Raw genomic sequence first — 16379 nt, 5'->3', positions numbered from 1 at the left:
GCCAAAGTACAATGTGACCCAGATTCCCACATTTATAGAAATTGTGAGTGCTCTGATCTAAAACCTCCAATTTTGAGATATTCTGCTTCAGTTCCAGCTGCCAATTCCATCTGCAAACTGCTGGATTTGGGCCCATATCTGAGCACGATTCAAGGCATAACACATTCTGATGGGACAGGGGCTGACTGCATATGAAGGTCATTTGCAAGAGAGGAGCTGGTCCCCCACCACATCAGTCTTCATATACTGGACTGGATACAAATGTGGGAATTCCCAAAATCCTGCCCCAAATCTCTTCTTCAAGTTAACTACATCAAAATTGCATAAATGTAAAACTTTGGAAAGTGTTCTGTAACTCTAAAAAGATGGGGCAGTATCTTGAAGACACCTCTAGACACAATCTTCTGCTCTGACTTTGCATTAGAAGAAGAGGTACTGCTATTGCCAAATCAATAGCTTCCTTTTTGCTTATGCTTCACTTTTATCCATGACCGGAGCTGGTCTGACCTGAATTCTTAGGTCTCTTGACCCACCAAATTGAATTGCTTTTCATTTTTTCTCCAGATAGCCCCCCAAAGCATTGGATTGGTACGTTACTGATGCAAATGTAGAAGCAAGCAGATAATTCAGTTTGATCTGGTCAGAGCCTGAGTTATGGCTGGAGGCTACCTATCAATCACTTTAAACATAAAAAAAATAGTCTCAAGAAATCCAGCAGCTTCTAACTGGTAATAACTTGAAATTCCATGTGAAAACTTGTCCCAGGCAATTCACCATTTCCCTTAAACACTCAATGTACAGTTTAAAAAGAATCTCTCTTGTGCATGTTCATTTGTGCGTATTGAGCCCTGAATATTTTAGTAAATAAACACTGCAAGGAAGTCCACAGAAAGAACTGTTATTTGGAATAATATCTGGGAAACTAATTTTGTGGCCATACATTCACTAGTAGGACAAAGTTTGCTCCATCAGGATGCAAATTATCAAGGCTCTATTGTACATCCAGCTCAAAACTCATCACCCTAAGGCTGGGGCCACAAAAGCCTTGAACATAAGGACAGTCTTCAGGTGGAGTTTGGGTGTGTTAAGGGGACAATGCCATTGCAATGGAAGGGAATAGGACGTTCCCCCTCAGACCTACAGGTACCATGTACAGATCCACTAGCAGGAACCAGAAAGGCCTTTGGATACTCCCCCCTTTAACAGCCACGTAAGTTCATTTTCAGTTCAGCACCCAAAGGCAACAGTCAGGCTGAAATCCCAGGTTCCTTCCTCCTACACAATGCTTCTTGCATTGTAATCTCCTTCAGGCTTCTAGTTTGTATATACATTACAGGCTCTGCCCAGTACTGCTGATCACAACAAGGATATCTGATTAAAGCAATGAGAGCTTTTTTCCTTTAATTTGTATGAATTTCCTTTGATGCTTAAAGAACAGAAAAACAGCAAAACAAAATGAGGCTTTCATCTGAATTACTCAGGAGAATACAGTAAGCTACTCTAGGCTGTCAGATACGGTTGGAATTAGGTGCTTTTAGAAGTATATTATCTATTTTTATCTGTTATTTATTGTGCATACTATATTTATTGTGCTGAACGTATTATGCCCTGATAGACTACAGCAGATTTCTTGGTACATTATTGTCTAGGTGCTGTTGGTACACCCATTTTTCAAGATCTGGAGACAAACCAATTGGATTCTGACATTTATTTATATTCTTAGAGCAAATCTTTTTGCCTGGTAAATATGTAGGACTCCTAAAGAGATGTTACACCACATCATGCTAATCCTCCTTACCTCATGGATTACTGCCCTAATGCACAGTGACAGCCCTTTCAGAGCCGTCGTCTTGCACTGCGGTAATCTGCTGTCACACGTGCATGCCGAAGTGCATGACCTCTGCATGCTAAACCTGCTGTGCCTTCCCTACAAAGACCCCCAAGAACAAGCTGCTCCTATCAAAGGCACCCTCAAATTGTACCTGCTGCCATTGTCTGTATCTGCTCCTCTCTGAGCTAAGGGGCTGCCAAGTGCTGCTTTCCATAGGAAAACCTGGTTTGCAGACCCAGAGCCTGTGTCTGACCTGACCTCAGAAGGAGAAAGCAGAGCTGCACTGGGAAGGTGATTTTATAGCCCTTGTCTGCTGTCCTGGCACAATTTCAAAGACAGAAAAAGCTGCACCTGCAGGAAAACCTCTGCCAGGCATTGAGGATAAAGCATGGATAATGTCACCCATGTCACCTTTTTACAGCCCTGCGCTTTGGGGTTGTTTTTTGCTAATGGAAAGAGAGAGCTGCAGTACAAGTGCTGCATTACAGAGAACATCATTACTACAACAGGTAGGCCTTGGAAAGTGAAAAAAAGCCACGGGATAACAGAAATTTTCCAAGTTCATGGACAGTTGTATAACCTGAGCCGTTCTGTTGTCTGTGTATGCTACGTATGTGAGTCATGGGAATTTGAAATGGGCAGTAAAATACTAAAAGATGTATTATTTTAGTGATATCAACCTAAGAAGTAAATGAGCTGATATAGCAGCTTGTTCTCTCATTCGTAGTTTTAATATGCTGAAATGCCTACATTTTAGTCTATCTGGCTACAAGCTTTTAAAGTGTATGTTTATAAATCCCTGAGAAGACATAAGGTGAAACAAATTACAGTTTTGAATTATAGTTGTAATGAATATTGTCATAATAAATTCTCTCCTCGCCCAAAAGATCGATGAGGGATTCCTTCTGTACCACACCATGTTTTCACAAGTCACATGCAGCCACTTGTTCAATTTATAGCTTGCTTTCGGGCTGAAAGTCTCCACACATATTACATGAACTCTGGTGAACACGATTCAAAACTATCTGGTTAAAAACACCATGTTTCTACATAATTTAGGCTGAGATTTTCTGGATAGCACAAGGGATTTTCTACCCAAGTCAGAGGCACTGAGGTATCTAAATCCTTTGGGCAGCATGTCAAGCCATAATCTTTTCAAGGTGTTGCTTGTTTCTACAGCTATAACTGCAAGAGGAAGGGATGCTGAAATGATAGTCAAAACAACGCTTTCGGAAGGAAGATCAGCCATTTTCAACACATTAGTCCTTATTGGAGTTGTAATGTACATTGATCACCAATATCACTTTAGCTCCATTTGCTATTGCTACAAAAGGGGATGACAATTTAAACAACTGCTTCTGGAATACGTGGCTGGTGTGCACAGCTTTGCTCTGAACAAGACTTCCAGTGAAAAATTAATCCATTTAGACACAATGGCTACACATTTTGCCGTATCTTTATTGCACTTTTACCACGTTGCAAACAATTCCACAAAAATGCTGCAAAAGTAAGCCTAGAGCTGCTGAAAGCAGCTTTTTACCCATATATGTATATATTTACACAAAACTATCAAAAGCAAAGTTGAAAAGTAGCAGCTTAGCTATGATAGTCTAGAAAGATAAAAGCTGCCACCTCCTTATGGACAAATAGTACAACTTGTCATTTTACATCACTTTGTAAAACCAACATTCAAGTATTCCTGTCAATGCACAATTAGTGAAATTCCCTTCTGGTAACCACTGTATTTATCTTTATTATAATTATTATTATTATTTTCCTTTAAAAGTTCATAGTGCCTTAACCCTTTAAATGCTGAGTAGCTGGAGAAAATAAAAAGCATTCAATTCAAATAAGATACAGTGGATTAGAGCACTTAAAGGGTTAACACAAAATACTAAGTGGACTGTCACCACAAATAAAGTGTGAGTCACAAAACTATGCCGTCCCTCTCAGTTAAATTTGGTAGGTAGGTCTGGGGTTTCATAGATATACCATATATAAATACAAAATATTAAGTAAAGGCCTCCTTTCTATACAAAAAAGGACAGGAGGTGTTTTGCTATCAGACTGTTGCCTGTCAATGATCTGAGTATTTTCTGAATCTTTCCATAATCTCTCTTTAGGAACTAATGAAAAGCATCACATTAGACTTATTTTTCTTAATGGACTAATCCTTTGCAGAGTCTACACTTTACCTACTTTGGGAACAATTATATCTCATTTCTGAATTCACTGAATTCACAAAATGGCATACACAGTCTTTTGCAAGACTCTATTTTTCTTTTTCCTCTTTGAATCTTCTTTACTTGGCTGGTAAAAAAGTAGTCTTGCGATTTCACTACCTCTCAGTCGTAACAGTGTTAACATCAGTGTTAAAGTCATTTTCAACCACATTGTCATAACCATCCTTTTCTATACAGTCACTAACAGCCTTGAGGACAATCCGCAGCCGCCTGTCCATTGCCTCCAAGTGAGGCTGGTAGAGAATGGGAGCTATTTTATCTTTTAGTAAAGATTCCTTCATCAAGAGACTGAGTTTGTATTCCTCCTTGGCTAACAACTGTAATCGCAGATAGGTAGACTTCCTTATTCTAAGAGAAAAAAAGAGAAGAAAAAATGCAAATTAGTGCTTTCCTCACTATTGATCTTGACAGGGCTAAAAGGCTTATAGTTAGCGTAGCAGTAATAGTGTAAAAACCTTATTATGTGATCTGAAATGATGAGAACCAGGCACTGACACAGTCCTAATGAGCAGCTGGCACTGTCATCTGGTCAGTGACCTTTAGGAGCCCTTGGAGGTGGAGAGGTTTTGGAGTACAGCTCTACAGCCAAGTGCAGACAGCCTTCTTGTTCCTTGGCTGGGTACAGCATCAACTGCATCCGGAGCAGCATTCAGATGAACATGTCCATCTTGGCAATGACACACATGACACACGTGGCATTGAGCTGGGGCACGGGAGACAGCAGTGGGGGATCCTGCTAGCTCACCTTGCAGAGACACCTAGAGCCCTCACAGACACAGAGCTCACCCTGTGTTCCACTCGTGCTAAGCTGAAACTCTAATGTTACCTGAAAATCCTGGCCATGGGCACTGAGGAAAGCTGCTGTGAAGCATCTGAACAAGCTGGACTAAGCTTTGCCACTTGGGATCCATGGGACATGTATTTTGTCTTTAAGCCTCTCTCACAGCCATGCTCCTGCAAGGTCCTGATCTCAAAAAAGCACTTAATCTGCTAGTGCCAACACTAAGGGTCAGCTTGGGTCAGGGTCCCTGGGTGGGCTCATAACATCTCTGCCTCTCCACGGTGTGCAATGAAACATTAATTTGAACGTTTCAGTCCTGTTAGTGGGAACAACTGTATAAAACAGGAAACAGCTCCAGAGGTGAGGCGTACCTGCAGCACTGGTTTAAAGGCACCAATATGGAAAGTTCGTCATGGGAATATTTTCCAAACCTGTTCAAAGATAAGAGCAAGAACATGAAAAAGGCTGTTTTAAAGACTAATTTCCAGCCACCCCCCCAAAAAAAAAAAAAAAAAGATTATTAAGGGTATTTACCCTCTTCCATTATCTAAGTGGATAATAAATGTGTCATTTCCAAACTTCTCAAAGGTTTCATAGTGATGTCGATCCATGTTACCTATGGAATAAAGAGAGTTAAAAAAAGACCTTTCTCACTCTGGCTTGCTGCTGAGCCTGCAGGTCAGGGCAATACAAAAGCCATGGTTCAGGAGGAAGCCCAGCACTCCTCAAAGCTCTGCAGGGCAGAGAAAGCAATGGATCTACCGAGCTCATATGCTTCTACTGTGGAAATCCCAAAGCGTTTGATAGTGGAAGATGGGCTGTTATGCCTCTGGAAGCTTTTCAAGCTCTCTGTAGCTTTTAAACTTAAGCTCTAGAGGACTTACCAGAAGACAAAGCCAACCTTCCCACCTTTCAGCAACCCCTCCTAGGGTATGCCAAGGAAATCCCTCTCAAGTACGATGGCATCTCAACTGTTTGGGGAGCCTGGTCATCCATAAGGTAGCTATGTCCTAAGCCAGCAGAGCTTCACTGGTGAAAACGAGCCCTGCTGCTCCAGCCATGGGTCAGTATGGTATGGAAAGCAGCCATGGTACGCATAATGGATGTGAGGATTAGCTTAGGGAGAGGAAAATGCATCCTTCAAGCAGGGATGTTAATCCATAATATTGTATTAATATTATTGCTTGCCAATATTGTATTAAACTTTTTGAAGCATGACTAAACATCCTGATTTCCCTCTAATAAGAACTTTGGACAAAGTTCTGTCTGCCTGCAAAGCCAAAACAATGTTATGGCTCTAACATGGATCAGGATGCTACTGCAGCAGTAGACCTGGACAGCTCTCTTTGGGCACCCATGACAGGCAGACATGTGATCTGCTTTTTAAGGTCGATGTGCAGAGCACTGGTGCCAAGCTATGAATGGTGGGGGTCTTGAGCCACTTAGAGATGCCACATATGGTTCCTGAGCTGTGATTTGGCCTCTTCTGCTGCTGCCTATTGCAGAAATCTCAGTATTGGCCATGGCCAAGGATATGTCCATGCTGACATGTGTCCAAGGATCAAGTATGTATGTTGGCTTCTTACAGCTTATAATTGCAACAGAACAGGTCATGTGTTAGAATGTCTTGATGTTAACCACTGAGTAGGTTTGGAATAGGTCACTATCACCTGCTTGTTAATAATGTATTTTATTCCAATCAGGTTAATAAACAGAAAAAACCCTTCCTGATACATATCGGAGTTGCTTTTGTGACAAGGCAACACCTCTTGTATTTTTTTCCCCCTCTGACAGTTTATAGAGCAAACAGCAGTGAATACTACTGCAGGCTGAAAACAATATGCCAATAATGAGTAGACTTTCCATATACATCCAGCAGCTATACACTACAATGGTAAAGCACTCACTAAAGCCAACTATGAAGCCCTTAATTGTTGTGAAGGAGACTAGCCTGACCTGGCCTCGTCATCACTCTGCATTTCTGAACATCTCTGTTCCTTTAATCTGCACTGATGGGAATACATAACCATGTAAATCTGCATTTTCTCATAATCACCTAGAACAGCACATACAGTAAATTCAGCTTCAACCATGCTTTAGCAAAATGCTGAACTATGCAGAGTGCTGTAGAAAGAAATAGTTCTTATCCTAATCAAGTATTGCATTTAATTTTTGAAAGAGATGAAACATACCCATTAGGAAATCAAAAACTGTCATATCCATTATATCCAGAATTCTGGTCCCACTGTCATACGGGGGTGTTTGTTTAACCTCTTCACAGTAATCTGGATCAACTTCCCATCTGGAAAAGCCAATGTTTTGATATTTTATGTGACATACAAAGCTTACTGAGTATTAAAAAAAAAGTTATTTTGCAAACATCTAGTTGTATCATGTTCGATTGAGGACAGGGTCAAGTAGCAGCAGCAAATTTTGAAGGCTGCTTCCAGTAATGCAGGCAACTGACAAAGCCTGACTGATGAAAAAGGAAGAAAATCACAAGACTCAAAACTATCTGGCTAATAGCTTGAAGATTTAGGAAACCAGCTGCACCATCAGTCATATGATGAAAACATCTGAGACTTTTGTTTAGGGCTGCTGATAGCAGTGAATCTTTCTCCCTCTTATAGGACTTCTTAGGCAGGTCCCGTTGCATCCTGTCAAAGCCACTGGAGATTATGCCACTGAAGGTCCTTTCAGGTTCAGGACCATAAGCTGGAGCTCCTTGCAAGTGTAAGTACTCTGTTCCTTCCCAGAAGCTGGACCAGGTGAAGAAATGCAGATACTCTCCTAAGCCTCAATGCTTTAGATCAGGCAAGGTCAGGAACTGCTGCACTGTTGTATTTCCCTATTGCCCTTCGCAGCTGGCAAACCCTTTGCTCACCACTACTCACTCTGCTTTCTTGCGCTTGTGGTAGGAACGTCTCCAAGGGTTTCTCCAGGTTTTCCTTTTAGCTAAAGACAAATCGGGTAGGAAAGCAGCCAGGGACCCTTCGATCTGATCTGGTTTTCCACACAGGGCATGCTCTGTTGAGCAGTAGTAGGAGCATTCCCCATAGAAGCAGATGTTGTTGGCTGGAAAATAAAAGAGAAGAGTTTTAAAACCTGTGCTTAAATTAGTGTTCAAGAATTCATAAAAGCACTGGTGTTTGCGTGAGCAGAAATAAATCTCAGACCCAAAACCCTGCTACCACACATAGTTTTCTTCCACTGAAACCACTAGAAAGACATTCATTTCAGTGGCTGGGATCATACCGTATGCTGAGCTCTCTCTGACTATTTCCAGTCTATTTATATTCCAAAAAAACAAATGTAAGGGTTTGAGGTTATTTTTATCCTTTCCCTTCTCCCTTCATTTTCCCAGACTGATACATCCTTCGGGAATATTTCTTATGCCAGGCTGGAACCCCAAATCCCACAGCTGAACAAGTGGCACGTGCCCAAAATTAAGTCACCTTTCAAAATCTTGGCTCGTTTAGGACAGACAACAATGTTTCATTCATTTACTTGCTGGTATGAGAAGAACTGGCAGTTTTACTAAGGAGAATTATTTACCATGAAGGCTCATGTGGGGGTATGTGTGGAAGGTGGAAACAGCACAGATGTAATTCTGTCAGCATGCATCCCAAACACAAATTTCTTCCTCCACACATCACGTTACTCCAACAACCACACAAAAAGAACTTGCAGCAGGTTCTGGAGCATGCGTTACTTTAAAACCTCCCCAAAGTTGCCACCACATATTTCTGTACCAACAGGAACAGCCACTTCTTTACAAGAACACCCTTCCCATGTGAATTCACTGGTGGTGGGAGAGATCAGCTCATCCCCCAGTCCCAACATTGGGATAAGAACAAGAATAGGAGCACACCACTGATCTTCTTTTCAGTGTGCTACAACTCTTTTGGCATTGCTTTATGCACATAAAATGTCATTAGAGGAAGACTGTGCCCTTTCTTTATGGTTATGCATGAAGCTGAGAAGTCACATTGCTTCCTAATTCCCCACAAGGCCTCTAAATTCAAATACTGCTTCTGAGCTGGCCTCCCTTTGGGCAGGCTCAGCATAAATGAGGCAGGAAGGGCTGGTGAATTTTCTGCCTGCCACCCATGGCTTGGAGACGTAAGCTGGTGGGGTTTCATCGCAGTGATGCCCCGCATCACATCACCCTGTACATCACTGTGATGTCCCTCTCCTGCCCAGACCTGACCTGTGGCCAGTAAAGTGCCTGGTGGAGATGGTACATTGCTGGTGGGCAACGCAAGGGAGACAATGAGTCAAGAGGACAGGGAGCAAGCCTGGACCCCAGTGCTCTGGAGATCACAGAAGGGAAGGAGAAGCACAGCAAAGAGCTGCAATCGGGGAAGGAGGAGCAGGAGAACATGGAAAAACTATAAGGTCTTTTGATGTTTTTGATTATATTAATTAGGTGCATTATCTGGGACTGACTGCTGAGCATAGAATTACTATAATTGGACTATAAGACTGATGTGTTACTTCTAGACAGTTTGTCTCAGCTTTTCATTTCCAGGCCTCTATTGATGGCTATCGGATTTGTCCATTAAACTGTGATTACTTTACTGTGGAGACAGCCTTTTCAAATCCCTTTGCTGTGACTGACTCATAAGGACCACCCATCTATCTGTGCTCAGGAACAACTCCAACCCAAACTGTATATTTACATTCACAGGGTTGGCTCATACCAGCTAAATATATCCTGACTCAGTCCAGAAATACTTACCCTGTGGTCAAAAACCTTGTTGACAATTACTAAAAGAAAAGCGTTTCAGGAAAGAAAATGAGGAACAGAAATTACAAAAGGAAGGAAGGGAGCACTCAGCATGACTGTACTTCTAATTTTGTAATTAAAAGTGTTTTAGCATGCAGAATACCCTTAAAAATTCTTTCAAAAGCTTTTCATTACATACAAGGCATACTTAGTCCCTTAACATTTTAATTAAAAGAACAGTAGTTTGAGACTTCCCATGAGCTAAGAAGTGACCATGTCCTTGGTCAATAAGCCACTTGGCTATTTCCTATGAACCCCAACACAAGTCTTGTTGCTGCTAATACACCTAATAATGTCTGAACAGAAACCCCACTCATTTTTCATTTTAAGTAACTCAGTGATACATATCTCTGAAAGTGAAGTTTTGAGAACTTTTTACGAATTGCATGCGGAAAAAAAACAATCACAGTTAGGGAAACTTGGGCTGGAAGAGACTCTGGAGGCCTCTGCTCCAAGCTACAGCTTCAGGACAGCTTTTCCAGGTTAAAAACCATCTGAAGCCCTCAGTTTTAACTTGTTCATTAGATGCACGAGCTCCAGGACCATCTCAGTGGCTCTCCTTCAGACTTGCTCATTTTAAAATCAAGTGTAAAGTCAACATCTAGGCAAACCCAACCTAACGCAAGCTCTGGGCACTCTGCCCTGCACTTTATAACCTCTCATGGGTTTCCTTTTCAAAAATGCTATCACAGCATGGACTTGGCATAGCTTTTGCAAGGCTAACACAGGTGCCTCAACTCTGCCTTTGATCATCCTGGCAAAAACCAGGAGGGCTTCAAGACTCCTCTGAACCTCTTCCATAATTCAGGATGAAAGCAAAGAGTTGTCCAAGCACTGTGGGCAGCACTGCCAGCTACAGGTGGCCTGCAAATGGGAGGATCATACTGGACCTTCAAGAAGGTTGGGATATTCTCAGCCAGTAAAAACTGGGGAAAACCATCTGTGATTTATACTCTTAGAAGAAATGATTGCAGTCAAAGTACTTCAAGGGGTGCCAGGCTCCCATAAGGGATGATTTATAAGAAAACACATACAAATGATGCCTGCTGCAGGTTAGCACAGAAGAGTTAGGAAATATAGAGCTCCCTTATTTCTCAGGTGGTGGGAAGGGCCCTCCCTTGCGCTTCAGTGAGGGTTTATGCTTTCACTGAATTGAAGCTGCTTGTGCTTCAGCTCAGCTGTGTCAGCATCACCCGCTCAGCTGTGCAGGGAGGGAACCCACGCAGATTTATCTTGATCACCTGAGACAATTTCTCTTCCCAGGTTTCTATGACCTGGCTTCCACCTGGCAGCTGGAAGCCAATGCTGGGTTATCTGCCACCGTAACCAGCAATGCCCCTTGCACGCTATCACAGCCTCTGCTGCTCACTATGTAAATCTGACCTTTCAAAAAAGGAATTATATTAAACAGCATTTTGCACAGTGGGAAGATAAATACTGTGTTTAATAGTTTGCTTCTGACTTTAGCATTAGGAAGAATGAAGCCCTGCTCCATACTGTCAACAAAAGCAACTGGGACTAATCATTTGACAGTAATCACACATTTGTACCCAGATGAATCTCCAGGAAGGCTCTGGGGCTATGGCAGCGATGGCATTCGCTGCTGCAGCGACACAGCCAGCATGTGTGCTGCCTGTACCATGCCGGGCCGTTCATCCCTACTCCTGCTGGGCTCCTCTAGCTATTGATTTTCCCATAGAGCCCCCCATTGCCTGCAACGGGAGCCCAGTCCTCCAAGCTACGGTAAAATGTGTCTTGTCATTAAGACAGCAAACTTGCTGTAAACACACAAATGCATTTCTTAGCAAGAAGTTACTTTCAATGGCAAAGCTTTTTCTGCCAGCTGTTACTCTTCCTGTGGTCCCAGACCCGTGGTACTTACTCTCCACTGCTCCCATCCGATTTCTTGGGGTAGTGGAGGTGAAAGGATGATGCATCTCAAGTTTCTATTAAAGAAATTAATTGCTTTGATTGATACGGAATAGGCATCTTGATATGTCTATCCTAGTTCTTCTCTACAGGCAGTGAGATGAAGTAGCCTGAATTCTCTGGGGAAACATTCATTTTTAAGGTTTCTCAAAAAAAAAAAAAAGGAAGAAAAAAAAAGTACCAAATATAGAAAAGCACAGTTCTCATTTAAGACTTCAAGGTGCAGTAGCAAGACTCTTCGAAACCCTAAGTAGGTGACCCACATTCTGCACAGCAGGCTGAGGGTGAAATTACAGCTACAGACACGAACCCAGTGCTGCACCAGCAAATCGACGCTGAGAGCAGGGTTTGGCCTTTTGAAGGCAAAAATAAGAGGGAAAGGGGAAACGAGTTCTATTGGAGTGTGGTCTTTCTCCTCCCATTAAAATTGCCCAGCCCCTATGGTCTTCTTTCATCCAGTGGAGGTGTTTCCATACATATCCCTCTCCCTAAGAACACCTGCAAAAGAAGCAACCGCCAGAAATCTGTGTTCCTGCAGAGCGGGTAGAAACAGCAACAGCAGCAGTGCTGGCAAACCAGAAAGGAGGGATGCTCATGCATGCTGAAATGTGCAAATCTGCAGCATGCAAACTCCTGCTTCATTACAAAATGAAACCGTTTCTCCTAAGTGCTAGAGAGGCCAGAGAATCCCAAGCAGTGTTTTAAATGTCTGATTTTCATTATTTGAAGATGAATGGATGCAATTCGTAATGAAATCCATGCAAAAATCATGGTCTGGTGATTGAAACTCCAGCTAATCGCAACAATTAAAAAACAGAGTGTCTGTGTACTCATCTGCACATTTTCTGTGTGCCATCCTGATAGCTGAACAATAATTCTTCTCAGGAAGAAAAGGAACAAGTGGAGATAACCTTAAAGCAAACCGCTTGGCAGAGCAATTCTTCTATTGAGATTTGCATGACTGTTAACAGAGGACATTCAGCAAGCTTGTGCAATTGGAGTACTGGAAAGAATCCTGAATATTTACTAAAGCAATGCATGAAAAGATCTTTCTCTTACCTGCTCAAAATAATAGGTAATGCAGAATTGCTATTGTTTGCTGAGAGAAAAAAATCCATAATCCCTTGGAACTGGTTAATATGAACAAAAACATAGTGCTTACTAGCTGTGTAACATTGATTTCTTTAAGCTGCTGCCTCAATTACTTCCAAAACGAAGGCTGACATGATTAATACGTCTCTTTTTTTCCCAGCAAATTACCATTCATTTGTAGGAGTAGCAGGGCTACTGCAGTCTGCCCTGCTGCAAAGGATGTAAAATTAATTTAAATAATTACTGACCTAATTCCATTTCTCATGTTTAGTCCAAACTGCCTGGAAGTGCACTTTTCTGCAATCTGCTTTCTCTCTGATTGCAGCCTAATGCATCAACTGACCTGCCCCTTCACAGCCATTTCCACTTTCCAGCGGAAGAAAGGATGCTCCTCTACAGCATGCTTTGAAGCTACAACTGCCTGCAGCTTCCTGGCCCTGATTTCCATTCCAGATGGGACAAGTGAGACGGCCCAGGCGTCGAAATGCAGGTCCATGCTGGTCCAGGGAGTAACACAGTATACTGATGAGCATCATCAATATTTACCTTTTGAGGGTTTCCACTGCAAGCAGTGGTCTCCCAGCCCAATGGGAGAAGCTTTCTGTAAAATCCATTACCTTTGGTGCTCCTTGGGTGCAGGGAGGCATGCATACATTGCAAGCAGGCCCCATGTGCCCCCATGACCATTGTCACTGAGCGCCTCTGAGGATGCAGATACACAGACACAGCCAACTGAAAGGGAGTCCCAGAGTGGCCTCAACAGCTTAATGCAGGTGCACAGACTTGCAAGTATCTCTATGTCATACCTTGATTTCTCAGCTTTGTAACCAGTTCTCCCCAAAACCAACTGAATTTGCTGTCCCTCATCTACCAAAGGGACCAAGTCAGCCTGTTCCAGTCTTCCCCCTGCTCCATCTTTACCTTCCCAGGCCATGCGGCTCACCCTAGCACCCTCCTCTTCCTTTTCTACCCTCAATCTGCTGCTTGGGCTGCCTGCTAGCATTTGTTTCTAAATGCTTAATTTAGGAACTTTATTACTTCTTCATTAAGCATTAATTAATGCCTGCCTTTTAAGGTCAGTACGAAATACAAGACAGAGGTTTGGCATATATTAACGAGAATCCGACTAATTATATTAGGGACTTGTAAAGAAGAACTCTGACAAGTAACCAACATGATTCAAGCAAAGTATATTGATTTAGGAAATGTAAAATTGAAAGAAAAATTAATTGCTTAAGTGTTTTGTTCTCCAAAAAAGCCTGATTAGCTAATCAAATATTTTAATTAAATTTATCTGAGGCCTCTAAATAAATCTGAATAAAGGATTACGCTTGGATCATCCCCTGGATGTCTGGAATTTCATAATTACAAGATAAAGATCTTCATCCAAACCAACAGCCTTAACTCTGCATTGCTCTGGCTGCTGTAAGCTGCTCAATACTTGAGCACAGTTTTGTACTTCTCAGATATCATTCAACTTCACCCCAAGTCTTGATATATAAGCTGGGAAGGCTAAAAAGCAAGCAAACCTACTAATCCATGTCTTACTAGCTAAAACAGGAGTAAAATGGCTTATATTTCAAATGAGCCAAAGTACCTTGGGTGCATAAAGTTACAAGAGGTTTTTTTCCCTTGTTTTGTGTGTGATTGTTTGCCTACAAAACCCCAAGAGAACGCCTTCATCATGTACTGTCACCACGAGTGTACATGTAAAATTGGAGCACTCATAACGCAGGGTAAGATGAAGCCTTTTGCAATTATGTAATGTATTTTACAAGTGAAGTTACTGGAATAAATAACTGCCTGCTCAACTGTGTCCTGCACAGCTGAACATCAATATGAAGCTACAAGTAACAGCCATAATAATGACTTTATTGGTGATCACACAAGTGTGATAAACATTTTAAAAGTGAAAGCTCTGCAATGACAGGGCTCTGGTTTCTGGCTAACAGCAACAAATTACAGTTACGTCAGGAGAAACTGTAATTAAGTCTTTGGACCTTGACTTAGGGATAAATAGCTTCTGGCCAATCACACACAGTGCGAGGGAGAGATCTCCTGAGATTTCTGCTCCAGATTGCCAGTTACACAAGTCACAGCCTGAGTTCAGCAAAGCACATTGGCACACAGCTGAAATAATATCAGTTGAACCCACTGGAACATAGCTGCATGCTTTAAATTGAACGTTTCCCTATATATGCTTTCTCTAAGAAGATACTTAAGCATGTATTTTTGTGCCTTAACTCAGACCCTTAATTTCTCCACCTCTGCATCCCAGCTGCTCAACAGAGATGACACCACTTTCTCCCACCCTTTGCCCATCTTTATCTATTCCAGTTGTATATTCTGGTGAGCTGGGCAGGGTTTTACCCTGTGTTTGTAAAATCCCCGCCATGTGGAGCTACATCCTTGGCTAGGGCCACGAGATGTTGTGAAAGAATGAAGAATAATAGAGAGTGGTGCTGGTTCCTGGGGTCAGCCTGCAAAACAAGAACAAGGACTGGGAACAATTCAGGTCATTCCTACCCTGACCTCTACTCAGTGGAGAATTTGAGCTGGAAGCAGGATATCTTACACATCTATTTGCTTGGGGTTTTTTTTTTCAAACTCCTGTTGTAAAAAAACCTTAAGTACATGACTCTGAGAAAATTAGGTTTTGGTCCTCCAGTCAAAACCAAGAAATAAATGCATCTGGCCAACAGAAGTGACAGATCACATTGCAGTAGAAAAAAGTTCAAATAACTAATGGGGTAAGTAATAAGATTTGGGGTAAACTGAGAGTAACAGAAGAAATTGCTTTAGAAATTGCTCTACATAAAACATTTGTTGAATACATTGCTTTTGTGAACATAAAAGCCTGTCTCTGTGGATAATTTGTCAAGGGGAAAAGGCATTCAATTCAAAACAATAAAGTCTTCTTTGTAGGCTGTGTCTCCACATTTATTTTTATTCAAAGGTCTAGAAGACAGTTCTATTAGAAATATCTGAGCAATTAAGCAGTCTACACATCGTTCCCTTAAGTACGTGTTCAGCAGGATAGAAAGAATATAGTGTTATTTTGAAGACTACCTGGTGAGATGAAAAATGTTCTCCACAGCTTCTTGTCACGAGTAACATCTCGTATTTCCCTCGTCATGTTAACCAGTCTACCTGCAACTGGTGGCACACGACGGAAATCCAGGATCCTGGAAGAGAAGGAAAAGAGAGAGTTTATGTAAAGGATTAAACTATAATAGTGATAGTTTTTAGGAAGGCTCATTACACTCTGAAGGGACATTTATCTGTGGTCTTCATGGAGTAAAAAGCCCATCAGCTTTAAACTAGATAATCCTTTGTATAATATATTACAAATTATGTCCTGAATATGATTAGCTCTGCCTTGCCTACATAGTATGGAGAAGATGCAAAATACAGAAGAGCATGAGGACACACTGTTCCATGAAAAAGGTGAAGGTACGTAAAATTCCAGATAGTAGAAACTTATTTTTGACTTTGTGCTACTTCAGGATTGTTATAACATGCACTTTGCTCACCACAAGTGACTTGAGGAATGGGATTTCAGCCTCTTTCTTCCATAAACTCCATCTATTTTTTTTCTTTTCTGACAGTCTTAGTAATTGTTTGATTTATTTGCTTCTGCTCCTCTCTCTTTTAATACCCTTATACCAACCTAAACAATCTTCCTGAGACCAAAGATTTTCCTGCTGTCAAAGG

General features: G+C 41.7%; 1 protein-coding gene across 2 annotated transcripts in view; it reads right to left on the bottom strand.

The window, feature by feature from the left end:
- Positions 1 to 3269: 3269 nt before the first annotated feature.
- The window catches only part of FAM20C (FAM20C golgi associated secretory pathway kinase), a 60060-nt gene continuing 46950 nt past the window's right edge, over positions 3270 to 16379 (bottom strand). For both annotated transcript variants that reach the window (XM_061474025.1, XM_061474026.1), the window contains 6 exons: positions 15735 to 15850; positions 7750 to 7930; positions 7048 to 7157; positions 5390 to 5471; positions 5227 to 5286; positions 3270 to 4422 (listed from right to left, as the gene is read on the bottom strand). In XM_061474025.1, the coding sequence (XP_061330009.1) occupies positions 4170 to 4422; positions 5227 to 5286; positions 5390 to 5471; positions 7048 to 7157; positions 7750 to 7930; positions 15735 to 15850 (802 nt within the window). In that variant the 3' untranslated portion in view covers positions 3270 to 4169. The remainder of the gene's footprint in view (positions 4423 to 5226; positions 5287 to 5389; positions 5472 to 7047; positions 7158 to 7749; positions 7931 to 15734; positions 15851 to 16379) is intronic.

Source organism: Pezoporus flaviventris, unplaced genomic scaffold, assembly GCF_033815535.1.
Source record: "Pezoporus flaviventris isolate CSIRO_AGI_PZ_B2104156 unplaced genomic scaffold, CSIRO_AGI_Pfla_v1 ptg000078l, whole genome shotgun sequence".
NCBI lineage: Eukaryota > Metazoa > Chordata > Aves > Psittaciformes > Psittacidae > Pezoporus > Pezoporus flaviventris.
Note: the sequence above shows the minus strand (reverse complement) of the source record. Positions and strands in the feature narration are given on the sequence as shown.